General features: G+C 42.9%; 1 protein-coding gene across 6 annotated transcripts in view; it reads right to left on the bottom strand.

The window, feature by feature from the left end:
• ARHGEF9 (Cdc42 guanine nucleotide exchange factor 9) overlaps positions 1 to 16,789 on the bottom strand; it is a 238,795-nt gene that overhangs the window by 160,520 nt on the left and 61,486 nt on the right. The window contains exon 1 of one of the 6 annotated variants that reach the window (XM_074962415.1): positions 8,297 to 8,407. The exons of 4 other annotated variants lie outside the window; for them this stretch is intronic. In XM_074962415.1, coding sequence (XP_074818516.1) covers positions 8,297 to 8,326 — 30 coding nt within the window. In that variant the 5' untranslated portion in view covers positions 8,327 to 8,407. Of the gene's footprint in view, positions 1 to 6,044; positions 6,198 to 8,296; positions 8,408 to 16,789 lie in introns of those variants that run through there. One more of the 6 variants, XM_074962413.1, reaches the window with a different exon arrangement.

Genomic DNA, 16,789 nt, shown 5'->3' with positions numbered 1-16,789 from the left:
TAAGGGTGTGTGTTGAGGGTTGCAGAGTTGCCTGTAAGCAGCTAAGGCAGAGCTGCTGCAACTTAGCTCCCTGGCTGCTTAACTTACACTAAGGCCATTTTAGCCCCCGCAACAGCCCAGAAACCTGAGGGCACCAAGCTGGGTTAATGTCACATTAGCCCACTCCCTTCCCAGGCTACCCTGGTGTGTTCTGTACCCCTTGAAGGCTCAGTGCACAACCTCATGCCTACACTCACTCCGCTTTTCAAAAAAATGCTTGGAAATAGTCCCCTTCAGCATTCTCCACGGGGGAAATTTATGGAGGGAACAGAGGATGGATGCAAGGCTGTCCACAGCATTAAGCCACACAGTGCTGAAGGGAAAAGGTGGAGTGACTACAGGAGTCCTTGCACCCCTGCCTGTCCTGAAAGAGGATCTCTGTGCCATCTCCAATAGGTTGACACATTTAAGGCTTTGGGGATAGATAAGCCTTGGGTGGAAGTGCTGGTTCATTGATTAGATTTACCCCATGGTTTGTAGAGGATGGTAGCAGCTATCCCTGCCCCATAGGTGGAAGGTGAACGTTCAGTTTCCTCTCACAACCTTGCAAAGATCTCCACATGAAATCTGATGGCTGCAAGTGGAGATTGATTTCACCTTCTGGGAGCAATCTTATAGAACCCATGGGCAGTGTGCCTGATGGTGTACTTGAGGAAGAAGGAGCCAGATGCTCAAAAGCAGAAAGGATACAAAGCTGTTCCATGTGAGAATCAAGGATGTGTTTCAGTTTTGCCACAACATAGTAAGATTCTTTAAAAGTCAATGCATCACCTCTCCTGTGCTGCTAAAGAGCACATCTAATAGAATGTTTTCAGCTGTCTAAGCCTGATGGGGTCCAGCAATTAATAGTGCAGTGCTGACATGTTGGGCAGAATGAAAACAGTATGATCCATGATGTACATACTAACAAACAACACCATAAGCCTTTCAGAGGAAAGGGCAGGAGAAGAGAAAGTTTTCCACTCAGCTGTGGGTTGTTGGCAATCCTTGTAGAAAGAGATGGTTTAATTAGACCCTTTGCAGTAGAGAGAGTCTCCCTTTTCAGGGCATGGGTTAAGATCAGATCTGCTCAAGGCACCTCCCCTGATGTAGTGTAAGAAATTCACACTGCTCCCTCATCAAAGACCTGAGAATTTGAAATACCAATAACAATAATGTAGTGCACTCTTCTAGCAACTTTCATCCAGGGAATTCTTAACAAAGTTTGACTAACAGTCATTAATTAAGTTTCCTATTAGCCTTTCAGGATAGGGAAGGCTAAGCTGCTAGCCTCTGTCTCCCCAGCCCAGGAAGGACTAACACCATGCCAAAAGTCTGTCCAGGCCCTTCCTTCAGGGCACAGTTTAATTCTTTATATGTAGAACTCACAAAGGAACACCAACCGAAAGCTATTTGCAGGAGCCCTTCCCCTTGCATCTCTCCCACCTGCTTTAGAAGCCAACTTTCTTCCCCCAGCTCCTCCCTTCCGCCGAGCTCTTCAGCCCTTTCTAGGAATCATCTGACCTCTTCCCAGCAGGGTCTAATAATCCCCTCTCCTTGGCCCAAACACCTGTTCTAAAAAGGGCTCTGTCTCAGAACAGGGCAGGCTGGCCACATGCCCCCTGGCCCTTAAAGAAGCAGACTGCCTTGTTACAAGCAATATTAACACGTCCTTTTTATCCATGAGGAAAGTGGAGCACAGGGAGAATTCCACAACTAGCTCAGGGTCACAAAGCAGGTCAGTGGCAGAGGTGGGAATAGAACCAATGGTCCTAACTCCCAGTTCCTTGTTCTAGCCATTAGACCACATGCAAAGAATAAGGACTGGTTAAAAATCAGTTGTTGGTTTTTCCTTTTCCCCAGCTGCTTGTTTTTCTCCTGCCCCTTACAGAGGCTGTCGGTTATATTTGGCCCTGATTTTCCCTCATCAAGATGAACAGTGGGTACTGGATGAACATCATCTTGTTAGGATATGCACTGACCTTGTGTATCTCATATAAATTAACCCAGGGTATTAGAAGCACCTCTCAGAACACGAGCATCTACTCACAGATGAAAGAAGAGCCCAGTGAACACCCAGTGATCTGGCACCCATTCAATGAAAGAGATGACACCAGTATGCCAGGAAAAAATAGCAATTCCAACTGGATGGCACTGGATGTATGGATTTATTGTCATATTTTTATCTGTGAGAATGTTATCTGCATTTTTTGAAGTTTACATCAATTTCTTTTTTAAAATCAGAGGAGATTCATTCCATGTTCCACACTGGCTGACACCACCACGCACACTCCCACTGACAGGGATGGGGATGCACCATGTAAAATCTGTACAGGATTTGGTCCTCCGTATAATGCAGTACAATAGTCCACCTACAATAAAGATTACCCTCCTCATCCCAGAAGACCTCCCTCATCAGTCACACAGGACTTCAAAGTCCAAAGGTGACATTTTTATGACACGAAAGAGGCAACAGTAAACTGGGAAATTTTGGCAGGCATGGAGATGACAAGAGTTATCAGAAAGTGCCTGAAAGTCACTATGTCTATCTGGCAGATGTGGACCAGTATACAGATGCAGAAGATGCAACACATGTGTCTATGGTTGCAGAAAAAAATTCTCTGATATTATGTTGGATTCTTTGAAAAACAGTATGCGACTACATAATGAAAGGTGTATGGTAATGCATACGCACAAATGGGGTGGAGCTAAACTATGCATGCAACCTCAGCTTTGGCATTTCCGGAGTTCTGAGTTAACTGTGCAACCTTACTATTCTCCTAGCGTAATATTTAGTTTAGATATAATATACATTACATGTCTGAAGCTTGAGTCCTGAATTTTGTGGGAGAGGAAGAGGGAGTTCAAAATCTGAGGCCTCATTTCAGCAAAGCACTTGAGCATGTGCTTAAACTTAAGCATGTGTTATGTTTAATTGAGGTCAATGGGATTTAAGCACATACTTAGGTGCTTTGCTGAACTGGGGCCTGAACCAGGATCTGGAGTTTGCATCTGGCCCCTCTCTCTATAATAGGCCAAGTCAGATACCAGGATCTAAACATGTTCACATTTTAGGGATTTCATAATCTGGAACCAAGATTTGCAATTTAGGTCATTCTCTAATACTATGCACCTTCCATTGGTTATCTACATTACATAATAGCCAGGTGTTTTGTTTTTTGTGTTGTTTTGTTTTAGACAAGATGTCTTTTCATAACAATGGAAACTACTGGAGGCTGAGACAATTTGATGATTTTTTGTTATCTAACAGCTTAGTCACTGGAAGAATTAGTCATGTTCAAACTAACAGCCAGGCTGGAAGATCACCAAAGCAACAATTTGGAGCTGAAGAAGCTAATGTCATAAATAGATGAGAATGTGAACGTGAAGCATTTCAGAGATTTCTCAAGAAGTCTTTTTTTAAGCATCCCTACGTTCAAACAAATCAATTCTTAGTAAATATAATGTCAGTGCAAAGTCAGATAACTGCTATGCTCAAATACTACAGTGATGGACATGAGATGGATGGACAGGCAGACAGACCAACCACTTGGTGCTTTTGGTTTCACAATGGGTGCATATTGCTTGATATTATACAAATAATACTTTGTATTTCTCTGGCACCTTCCATTCAAGGATCTCAAAGTGTCTTTCAAATATTAATAACAGAATCAACACATCACCCTGGTGAGGTAAGGAAGTTATTATTATGTCTATTTTACAGATGTGAGAATTGACAGAGAGGTGAAGTGATTGTGATTTGCCCAAGTTCACATGGCAACTTTATGACACAGATGGGAATAAAACCCAGGTCTCCTGATTCTGTCCTATGATTTAGTCACAGGACCAACCTTCATCCCATGCCAGGTATTGATTATTATTTATTACATTATCAACTATTTATTATCCCATGTGTTTACTGTGCACTCATATAAGAATAAAACCAGTGGGAGACTAATGTTGAAACATCCAAACTGTCTTAAGGGTATAGGATATGGGTATGGAGGGAAAATCATCATGGTCCAACATATGCTCAGAAAATAAATAATGTGTGGGGAAAATTCCACTATGAAACAAGCTTAATCCTTTAGGAATTTCTAATCAACAGCACAGAAAACCAGTGCACATTTGACCCAAGTGTCAATCTTCTGTGACAACAGAGTCCAAGATGAATGGGAATAGACTTGAAATAACCATTCTCTTCTTGGAGAAAGGGCCCTTCTTGGTTAGGGTGCAGCATACAGCAGTGATGAAAACTCTGGGTTAGGGTGCAGTGTTCTCCTTCTCGGAGTGCCCCAATCCACTGTGCAGGACAGCGCAATTCTCTTTGTGCATATTATCACAATGGGCCAGAGTCTGCAAGCCGCTGAGTGCGCTCAGCTCCCTTTAATCTCAGTGCGAGCTGAGGGGCTCAGTGCCTCCTCAAACGAATCCTATTGTCCTCCTACACATGGGCATTGGGAGGTTTTTATCTCCTGAGTTGATCTTTAGCTTTTAAAAAAAGAAAATTGTCCAGATTCTCAGCCAGTTTTCTCTGACATTGAACCCATTCAAATGCTGGCGTGTGAGTCAGCTGTGCTACCTGGAGGACCGTTTGATTTACATACTGATAACTGGGGAAAAACAAGTTAGATAAGATTATGCGGAAGTTCAGCTGGTGATTTGCGCTTCTCGTGGCCTCTTCACTAGCTTTTGCATTTGTATTCTTGTAATTAATTTTTGTTTAATTTCAGGTCACATTTTTATCTACTTTGATTTGCAAGAGTTTGGATTTTTTTTAAAAATGATTATGTGAAAAATCAGCAACTGATCTTAAAAAAAAAAAATGCACAAAATAAGGTTTGCTGTGATAATTGGCTTTAAAGGGGCCTGACTCTGAACCTGGTAAAGCCAATGGCAACCTTGGCATTGCCTTCCATGGGCACAGGATTGAGCCCAGAATGAGACTCAAAGAGGAAACAAAGATATATTACAGATAGAAGCTTCTATTTTCTTTAATAAATACAGATAATGCTTGAAAAAAACCCATACTTCTTTAATCCACCTTGGGGGCATTTCAGAAAATATCATATCATGTGGATGACTTTAAAATGGCTTATTTGATTTTCATGATGGATCACTATTCTGAGTGAGGAAACTCCTACCCTGACAATCATCTTACCTGCATTGCTGATCGACTGTGTATATTTATTCTTATCACTAGCAATGTCAGTTAGTTTCAGCTTGCAGGGTTAGAAACAGATACTCGCAGAGTTTAGCAACCTACTCACTACCAAGGAACCATGTAAAATACCCTCACAGGAAGCGAGCGTAATTGGCAAAAGATTAATTGTTTAAAAAATAGAAAGCAGCACAGGCAGAAACCCAGCAACTTAATATGACAGAATAATAGCAAGGTTTAAGTGGCAGGTTTAGAAATAAAAAACAGCCTACCACCAGAATAAAAGTTGTGACCAACTGTAAAATATATGGATCTGTGTCTCTGATATGTGACTAGCATTGAAAAAGAATGCGTGTAACTCCTTGTCTTGATCTAGTGATGAGAATAGTAAAAAGCAGTGTTTATGTATCATGTTATAAATAAATGACGTTATTTCAGTTTTACACTTAATGCAACTGAGCAGAATCTGGCCCAATGGCTGTAACGGATACATACTTTTCTTGATTTCTTTTCATCAGTATTCATAAAACAATTAAATCTATACAAGTGAGAACTGTTGTGGATGGCTTGATGGATGCTCATGAGAACAGGTCTAATTTCATTGGGATGAGAGGTTAAGGTTTTCTATCATGGCAGCCTAGCATCTGTGAGTGCAATAGTGAACCTCACTCCAGAAGTAATAGTTATAAGACCATTTTACATTTCTGCACTGCTTTTCTGATGATGTTTTCTAGACTACATATATTCCGACCACTTCAGCCTCCACTGAAGGGCAGCTACATCTGGGGTGGAATATGTCAACTGTTCAACAGAGCACAGCAACATGACCCAACAGTTTAAAGAGAGAAAGTAAAAAGTAACTTACCCAATGGGAACCACGGGAGGAACAGTAGGATGAAATATAACTATTTGGATTGGAATTTGGCCCGGACATCTGGGTTAACACTCCTTGTCTTGGGAGTAGTGTGCAGAGTTGTTAATGGCCACGTGATCAGGAATTCAGCTTCACAGCTCAGCCAAGAGACAGCACCTGCAGCATCATAGCGCCCCCTACCAAAATGCTGGAGCTTTGATTCAACATTGAGAGAAGACTGGCACCTCTTAAATCGCTTAAACCATGTAAACCCCTTCACACCATGCTGCGGCATTACGGCTCATGAATATCTCCTATGCTAATCTTATTTGTTTTTATCAATTGCCTGCTCCATTTTGCAAATGATAGATAGAATAATTTCAATACTCTTGTGATTGTTAACCCTTTGAAAAAGCTACAGAAATCATGGCACTGGGATTCATTTCCTGTCCCCCGCCCAGCAGGAATTAGAGGTATTCGGTCATTCCTGGATCAAATCTGTTTCAGAATCGGTCATCTGCCTAAACTTTCACTTTCAAAAGAATCTCCCAGACCGTGTTTACAAAAATATTATAGGCTCTTTAGCAGTTTCCATATTTGGATTTTAAAACAGGGGTTGTAGGGAAAGAGGCTTTGAGTGATCAGTGAAAAATAAAGTGTCACTTCCTGATGACAAATAGAAAGATCAACAGATAAGAGGGAGTGAAAGCACCTCATCTTGACTGTAGCAATTAGAAAAGTTCCCCCAGCCCCCGCACACACACACATCCATCACAGCACAGTAGATGCCTAGGAGGTAAAATAAAAGAGAAAAAAGCCATTGGGCCTTTCTCCACTGCTCTCTTTCAACTTGATAATCTCTGAAAATGTAAATAGGCAAATTCGTGTGGGGTGACTTCGGTTGCTTAGACACCAGTTGGAGCAGGGAGAATGTCATTATTGGAGAATTACACTTGGGTGGATGGGATTGGGTGGGGGGGGAAGAAATTAAAAGCCTGGATGTTTTTAAAAGAAAAAACAAAATCCTGAATCGGTACTGGGTGCTAGACAAACATTAAATACTAAATACCATGGTGTCTGACATAAGGGCAGCTGCCCACACCCCTACACTCGGCTTAGATCATGGGCTCAGAGTCTTTAAGCAGTGTAAACCTCTAGAGCTCAAATTTGTATAAAATTTCTCAGAGGGGATGGAAGATGGAGGAGGAACCTGCACGAAAGGTCTCAAAGCTATGGACTCGGATCAGTGGGTAACCTACAGCTGTTTCTATACTAGGCCTTCTTCTGAAATGTTCCCCACCACTGCTAAGATCAGTTCAGCTCCACCAGTGGTAGCCAAAATGTAGACTGAGCTCCCAGGAGACCCCCTGTGCTCTAAGCACTATGTTGGCTAAACCTGCTCAGACCTGGTCTACACTACAGTTCCCCTATTTGCTACCCTCAGTGGAGATGCAGCGGTGTTAGCAACCGTGGGAAATTGTACTGAAATTAAAAAGCCTAGTGTATCAAGAAAGGGCTCAGGCAAATAATATTACAAAGCACAGGCATTTCTATATGAGAGAGAGACCCAGGGAAGGAAGGGGGAACTGTGTCTCTCAGTCCAGAAGTTATTGAACAGATAGCCCTGCCTGAGGTGGGGGAATTTCCCTGGCTTCCCCAACCGCAACAACAACAAAAATCAACACAAAGCTGCACTCCAGTCACGAGCAGCAAGAACAGCTGTAAATTGGCTGTCACCGTTTAAGGTGCTTTCCTGAAGCCTCCGCTTTTAAGATGGGTGTTTTACAGTCCAGACCCAAGTGACAGCAGGAACGCGACAGCTCAGTAACAAATAAAACACACACACCCCAACTCATCTGCCACGGAAGAGACAGAGCGGATCGGTTCCACTTGCAACAATGCTGTTGACAACCAACACCCCCGTTTCCAGTTCTCTTATCTCCCTCCGTGATTCTTTTCACCCAGCGGTTTCACCCGACACACCGCACACTAACCCCTGGAAAATGATATTCCTCACACACACGCACCCCTCCAGAAAGCCTCCCCCAGCCTGCCAAATCTCTGCCACGTCATTTTCTTTCTTTTAATCATTTCTTTGGCTCAGCAGTTTTGTAATGCAGGGTCCCTAAAATGGCTACAGCATGATCAATGATTTTCAAGGACAGAGAGTTAAAGAAGGAGTCTGGAGAAAGGACTGAGGCTTATTTTCCCTTCCAAGTACTGCAATAGGAGGAAAAGAGAAAGACATAGCTACCTGAACTCACCATTCCTGAGCCATCCCTTAGCCACTGCATGTTGCTTCTGATGCTGTCCTTATTATTGGGGGGGGGGGCAACCCACCACTTGCAGAGAGCTGAAAGGAAAAGAGAAGCCCCCCTCCCCCAGCCTAACCCTTCAGTCAGACTTCCCTCAGCCCAGCAGTCTCGTGCCTGTCAAGAGCATGTTAATAGCAGCCTCCTCACTACCTGGGATTTTACTTTATTTATTTATTTGAAGCACAGGCAGAGGGGGATTTTTCTTGCTTCCCTTTTCCACATGTGCTTTGAAAACTGTGTGCATTCAAGGGGGAATTGGGAGGGATGGGGGCGGGAAACGTGCGGGGGAGGAAATGAGGGGGAATAAAAGCAGTGGAACTTATGATAATTTGCCCCTCACCTCTTCTTCGCTGCCTCCTCGGTTCTCCCTCATCCCCCTTCGCTATGGGATTCCCAAATCTGCAGAGTCAGCAAATCCGTTTGTGCTCAGAGTTACTCATTTAGGTTTCGGCTGACAGCTGTGAAGGAGGTAAGTTAGATCTTGCTTCTTATTACTACTAAGCCCCCATTACACTGGAACCAAGCTGCCCATCCAGTCAGGCTTTCAAGAGTAAGCCCCTGTGCTGATGCCCCTCATCTCCCGCAACCACTTTCGTTCTGCTTCTTTCTGACTATTTAAATCTTTCTTCCTCCTCCTCTTTCTGTTTCCAGGCTCTCTAACCCGGAGAATGAAATGACAGACCCCTGCACGGGTGAAAGGGAAAGACACCCCAGGTGAGTTCTTCACCAGTGAGATCATGCACCCTTAGAGGCACAAACTACTTTCTATCATTGACATATATTGGGTCAGCCAGTGTGGCACTGGGCGGGGAAGAAAACAATAAAATATGGCGCACTTCTGTGGCAACAGCTAAGGAATCCTCACAGCAAGTCCCTTTGTAGCAGGCATGTCAATGCCATTCTCCTTATTTGTCAGAGGAGGCGCAGAGAGAGAGAAGTGACTCTCCCCAGGCCACAGAGGGAGTGGGCAGCACGGCCAGAAGTAGAAATTCTGACTCCCTACCCGGTTCCTCATTCCTCTCGGCCAATCTGCCTCCTATGAGGGATAATCCGTCTCTGGAACAGACACGTATTTAAATACAATAGGGGTTTCATTATTTTTGTCATCAGGCATGATAATGGGAGGTCTCTTTTTTCCTTAACGCCCAGAGAAACAACATGAGATGTCATGAGTCCTGCTACAGCCCCTTTCAGGACCCTCTACTCCCTTTCATGCCAGCTGACAAAATTAAAACTTCAGAGGCAGAGGGGGACAGATAAAACTGATGGGAGGCCACATACTGGGAGGGGAGGGGACAGCACGGTATCAGTTAAAGCTGGCCCCTGCTTTCTGCTCTTGGTGCACAATTCTAGGGGAGGGATACAGTTCTCTATTGATTTATGAAGGATGGTCCAAAAAAACCAAACAAAATTTATCATCTCATTTGAATTCTCCAGGTTTTTCCATAAGGCTTATGCATGAAAGAAATGCATTTGATTCTCAAGTTCTTGGTCTCCATTTCCATTCCTGTTGTCAGGGATAACTAAAATGTTTTTCAACAAACATCTTTTTCAATTACAATCAAAATCTTTTCCCCTTGTTCCCCAATTCCATGATTCCTGCATAGGTCAGTGGTAACCAAAAAGTTACTAGAGGAGAGCCAGACCCAAAGCCAGATATCCCAACACAGGGGAAGAAGTGGATGTGTTGAGCACATGACAGGGAAGAGGACCTGTGAGAACAGAACTCCCCTCAGTCTGATCCTCATGGTTTGGGCAGGCTTGACTCAGGAAACAACAAGCAGCACCAGGTGGTTATTTATCACTGTCCCCTAGGTCTCGGCATAGCTGGGATGTAGCAGCTAATCTGGTCCTACATTTTTTTTTTTTAATGAAGCCAGAGCAAAGCAGAGTGAAGAAGCAGAAGGATGCAACGCACTAACTTGGTATTAATTGGGTTGCTCCTAGCATGCTTTAGTTGAATCAGGCCACCTTTCATCCTCTTATCTTTAATATATACTCTGACAGACTTCATTATTTCTCGATGTGACTGACAAAAGAGAGAGAGAGCGTCATAAGTGCACTATTTATAGCTGCGCACAACTCTGGAATCCTACCCAAGTTTCTCATATCTGGTGACAGGAAACCCAGCTGTGTTGCTCTCAGTTAAAGAGGGTTTCCCATCTGAAAAATCCAGCCTCCAAAAACTTTCCTGGAAAGGATGAACTGTCAGGCAGAAACCTCCTGCTTATTCTTGTTTCTCCTACAAACCCTCTAATCCATATCAATCAGGGGGCCAAGTCACAGGGAGTTATTTCACCTTTAATAAGTGATCTGTTGTGTTGTCAACCCCAAGTGTTCAAATATTATGAGTCAGGCTCCAGAAAATTTTGACATTGACTTAAAAATTATACATTTCCATTTTCTTCTTTGCTTTCTGGTTTTGGAGCCTTTAAGGTGCACTCAGGTCACATTTTCGAACTTTTCTCGGCAACCATGGAGGGCTAGAAACTATATTTCTATAGTGAAAACTGAGATTATTTCATAATCTCGGGACTCCAGGATCAGGAGCTTTAAGAAAAAAAACACAAAACATATGACTCACAATAAAATCATTAGCAACACTACACTGAATAAATCTCTTTTCTAGGAGATAAGGCCTCATCACACATTTTACTAGTAAGGGATGAGCAGACTGCAGCCATTGAGCCAAATACAGCCCCCTAGAGATCTATAGGGCAAAGTTGCCTATCCTAATTTTTGGAAGTATGGAATGTGGAGACTACAAGCTTTAGCAATACTCCATCTTAACTCATGAGCTCGCCCCTATACACATACACACAGATATATATACACATATCATATACAGAAATAATTTCAAGGTAACAAGATGTGTATACAACATAAAGCAACTCACATATTCTTTATTCTTAACCTTGGCCCTTCCCTCTGCAACTCCCCACGGTCCATTGTCATCTCTTGCTGTGTGACTCTTCAGTTATGGACCGACTCTGTGTCCCTTGCACAGAAGGACTCCAGGATCAGGCATTTTAGAAAGGACACAGAGACAGAGACAGTGACCGCTGGCATGTACCAGCAACAAGGGCCTGACATATAATTCTTGTTCTGTTTATGAAAATTAACATACTGTATTGTCTAATAAGCATTTGGGAGTCAGGTTAGTTGGAAAGAAAGCATGGCATATTTGTAACTGCAGAAGCATCCCGTTCCTCCTGGGCGTTCAAGTCCCAGGAAACGTCTGGGCATGCTCACCGGCTTAATACATCCATGACCATAGTTAATCCCACACTAATGTTCCATCCTCTCATTTCCATAGACACTCCTGTATTGGTGACTTGATACCCATCCTTATTCTCACTAGTACTTGTTACTTATAGAAATTGGCATCCTGTAACACTGCCATTCAAAAGCCTGGATGGACACCCCAAATATGAGAGACAATGAACGTCATGGACTTAGCAGATAATGCAGAAACAATTCAGTAAGGTTGCCTGAAGTTTTTTGCCCTTTCAGTCCTTCTTGAACCTTTATATAATACAGTCAAGAAAAGCTGCTTGATGCCAGACTTGTGTGGGAGGGAGGCAAGGGGAAGATATGAATTAATATATGAGACTGTCTACTAGTGTACCCAGGAAGCTTTATGATTACAGAGACAATAACTACTGCCACTATCTGAGCTTTAGAAGCAGTGATTATGTCACTCAAGTGAAGGGATGGTCTGTCAAATTGAACACTTGGCTCAACAGAACATGCACATCTTAAATCATAGAATTGGCATGCCACAGTACTTTCTTAACAACATCTGACTGCAAATCAAATACTAAAGCAATATAGAGGTTGCTTTAGCTATGCCAGTGCCAGCCCTCCAACCGAACATGCTACCCAGCATGTCCCCTCTTCTGGAATGCATTACTGCACTGCGCACCATGGGGTATCTATGGTATTTCATGCATCTCTTCCTACACGACTATTGCCTATGATTAGTATATTGGGAAATAAAAATAAATAGAGGAAGGAAGGAGGAAAGAGATGTACAGGGAAGAGGGGCAAAGGCAAGAGGAATGAAAGAGACTCGCCCAGTTGAATTTTAAATCATCTCTGAGCTCTCAGGGTCAAATCTTGCCTGTACTTACTCTGGTAACTACTGACTTCACTGAAGTTACTCCAGATTTTCACACCATGATGTAAATGAGAGCTGAATTAGGCCCTCAGATCCCAGCCAACTGACCCCAAATTAGTAAAATGCATCTGGGGGAATAGGAGGGCATTTGTCATTGAGGATTGTTAGATACAGGCAGAAATTATCCTGATTTTTCTCTTTCCCCGTGTCATTTTTTGATTAGGCCTGCCAACAAGGTTACTATCCGACTGCTCTATTATCTACACCTTGTTTACTCTGAGCTGGTTTAGGAAGGAGTAAATCAAAGGCTATCAAAGTTAACACTTGCTTTTCATAACAGGCAATGGGAACTAGGGATGTGCCAAATCAGATTCATCCTGTACATGCATCCAGACTCTTGGACACCATCCAGAATCACATGGAGAGTTACTCCCAATAACGGATGAAATCTCAGAAAGATGCCTAACTATACAACCAGTTGCCAAGGAAATGCACCTTTCCTGTTACCTACCTGTAAGATACTGTTCAAAACCAGTCTCAGCTTGTGTGAAAGAGAGTTCTGAATTTCTGCAGGAAGGAAAAGTAGGAAAAGGAGACAGAGGAGGTGTTACGCAGTTCAGGGGTGCAATCCAGACCAGTGAGGGGTTGAGTCACTGCCTTCCCTGTAATCCTGGGTGCCTCAAATGCTTTGCTACTGTAATTTCCTGCCTCAGATGTTCACAGTAAGCAAGAAGTATGCAGGTCACACCCTGTCTCTGTATAATTGTGACTCTGACCCAGCAACTTTGACCCCAGCAACCTACCAGTAATATACCAGTCATGCTCCCTGGTCTCTACCAGCTGTGGTTACTGATTGGAGGTGACCCCAACACACTCCCAGTCCCGAATTTTCCCAAAACTGTGCACTTTAACATCCAGCCCTCTCCTGGACAGTTCAGAAAAATAATAAGGTTGGTTTGTTCCTTGAAAGACACAAAATCATATCACATCTTATTAACTTAACTGAGGTAAATACACCCTTTCCTTTAAACACATCACTAAGTTGGTTTATATTAATAATAAAACATGTTAATTAACAAAAGAAGATAGGATTTTAAGTGAATTCTATTTAAGTATAAGAGATAAAATTAGAAAATGTTACAAGGGGAAAAAAAAGTGGAAACTCAGCTAAAAGTCTAAAACTTAATCTAGCAAGGTACATGCTTTGTTCAAGATTGTCTCTCTCACCAATCTTCCTTCTTCCCAGCCATGGCTGACTGTCCCTCAGTCAGGACCTTCCACAGAAGTACAACAGGCTGGTTTCTCTTGTCTTCCTATATGAAAGATCTTTGCCTAAGCAAGTTTTTCACCTATATTTGGTTTCCAGAAATTTCAAACCCCCCTTGGTGAAAGAACCCATCTTTCTCAGCTTGCTAGAGCTCTGTTCCCTTGTGCCTACTTAGAGAAGAATGCTAAAGATGGTTTCTGTCTTTGTTTATATCTTCCAAAGTTGAGTCACTTTCTTTCAAGAGGCAGGGTGACCCCATGCTGTTTTTCTCTTCCTGTGGGCTTTCATCCCCCTGCAAGTAAATGGGGCTTCCATTGTTTTGATTCCACCATGTTTCATTTACATAGGAGACAGGTAAATATCTACCTTCTCCCCTGTCTGGGAGGGAACCTGTTTGGTCACAGACTTTAAAGCATAATATCATTATGTATTCATATTTCCTCCTATAGCATTAACGCATACATTTCACAATGATATTAATCCCCAGTCTGCCATTACCTTTCAGAAAGACCTCACTCTATACACTTTTATAGTATAGTAGTATTGCATGCAATCAGTGGATTCAACTGCTTATCACTTGAGTTTAGCCCCATGTCTTTATACACCAGTAAAGCTTTGCAATGTATTTTCTGAAAAGTAAAACCCAGACCAAACTTCTCTCTCCTGCTGGATTTGTCTCCTAAAATGCAAATTATATCGTTTCTGCCTCTGGTGTAATTGCATGAACATTAAACATGTATTTGTCACTCTCCTCCCCCCAACCGTGATAGCGTGAGATTTGTCTCCACCCCACTGTAGCTGGATGGGTCTGTTTACGGTATATGTAAATACATTCTCATTGTCTTTTAAGTACTTTGGCAGTACCTCCCAGGTGGAAAAACCACATTCCTTTGTCTGGGGTGAAGAAACCACTGGTGGGCTGGCAAACACATTTTTAGAATGTATTATTTCAGTTTACGTCCTTAACTTTGCATCTGTGGCTTTCACCTACATTATGTGATGATAGTAATAACGAGTGAGTCATGAGCTTTTCATTGACACCATGCATGACAATTATCAGATACATTTCACGACATTAAAGAATTGGGATACACTTGAGTTGGGTAAGCCAGCTGCAGTTCATTACCAGATATCAGGGTATCCGTTGCCCTCTGCTCTTGGGTTGCTCTTAATGTCACAGGAGGGTACCAAGGAATTTCTCTCTTTGAAAAATCCTGAAAAAGCTGCATGTATCTATGTTTCTAGAGCGGATGCTATGCCTGGTTACTCTGCAGTAGGTTTGAAAAAGCATGTTGAAACCAGGCATCCACAAGCTTATGAAAACACCATGGAAAATGTTACCGGGAGGTAGTGTGTGTCCAGTATTCCAATCCAATCACTACAAGCCATGCAGAGTACTCTGGAGGAAAGCCATATAGAAGGCCCATTCGCAATAAAATCTACATAGCCAGCCAATTTCAAATGTATAGGAACTGGGCTTCAGGTCACTGTTAGCACCGCCGCACTGGTCCAGCTCCCTTCCCGCAATTTAGTTTCAAATAATGCAATTGATAGCGATATTAATGAGCAAATTGTTCGGAGAGATATTGACATTCAGAGACCTCCTCTATTCACTGAGGGTGGATACCATCGTTCCCAGGAAAACTGCCACTTGGTTGTTTCTTCGTCACACAACCCCAGGGGCTACGAAATAGTTCACAAGGAAATCAGCTGTTCTGCACCTCCAGGCTTTCCACACCAGGCGCCTGGCAGCTGCCATATCAAATGCCTTTCTGGGCATGCTCAATAAATGGCAGCTTGCCAGGGGGGTGGCATCTGCATGCTTCTCCAGGATAATGTTATGAACACGGTGAAATCTTTCCTGTGACAACGAATTTCAGTTTGGAGTGTTTTGCCCACCCCCACGTGACCTGCATTCACAATGAATGCTAACATTTCAGGCAGTTATGAGCATGCAAAGACAGGGAAGACATTAGACTGGAAACTTTTTTTATAGCCTTAGCTGTAGCAGTTGTGACTGGTGCAAGTGCTATAATTATTAGATTAATCTCATGTTCCTGTTCAAACTGGCATGGCATTTTGGGAGAGGGGGGATGTTAATTACTTGCAGCTGGAAAGACTGATTGCAAAACAGAACATATGGCTATCACTAAGGTGACATTTACTATAGCCCTCGCCACTTAAAACAGAACAAACAAATCTGTGTCCTTATGCTTGCAGCAGTGTTCCTTTAAGAGCATGTTTGGAGCCACCAAAGAGTCTGGCTGAAGCTTCTAATACCATGCCCTCCTCAATCCACTCTGTCTGACATTTTTATTCCCTAGCTCTGAACTGTCAGTGCCTTGTGTTTTCTCTGGTATATTTCTGAGATATTTTCCTGAGCTGCTCAGTGCAGATCTGTATCCCCAAGGCAGTATTCAGGTCTGCATTCCTGGTTTAAGACAGGTTCAAGACACAACCCATTGATGCAGCTCTGGATTGGAACTCTCTCAGAGTTCAAGAGGAGTGGTCAGGTCAGGAGTATGGGGTTTTGCCCATCTCTGATGTTTTTCTATGGTTTGCATGGTCGTTTCCTAATTACACTCTCACAATACACTATTCCCCTTGAGATTTGCAGCTCACAGGCCTTCAAGGGTCTCCTTCTTCACTCCCACAGTCCCTCCCTGCAAGCAACATCACAAACAAATCAGTGAGTATGGAGACCATTCCAAAGAAATTTTTCTCCTCCCCCTGCCACTGCTTCCCCTGTGGGTTTTCTTATTGTAGAATTCACCCATTTGTCTCCCCCTTCCCCCCAAGTTACAAAATCCATTCCAGGCAGCCAATCTGATGGTTCTGAACACGCCTCCCTTTTGATATACCAAACCTGAACTGTCTCATTCAAAGGGGAGCATGACAACAACCTTTGGAGAGCCCTTTCACACCATAGTTATTTCATTGCTGTAGAGAGCAGGTGTTCTTCATCACGTTAGGGACTAGAACCATTTTCTCAGAACCATTGTCACTGTTGAACTGCAAAAAGGAACCAAAATCAATAGGTTAATTAAGGATAGGG

The sequence above is a fragment of the Natator depressus genome, chromosome 9, assembly GCF_965152275.1.
Source record: "Natator depressus isolate rNatDep1 chromosome 9, rNatDep2.hap1, whole genome shotgun sequence".
Lineage (NCBI taxonomy): Eukaryota > Metazoa > Chordata > Testudines > Cheloniidae > Natator > Natator depressus.
This window is presented reverse-complemented; position numbering and strand designations above follow the sequence as displayed.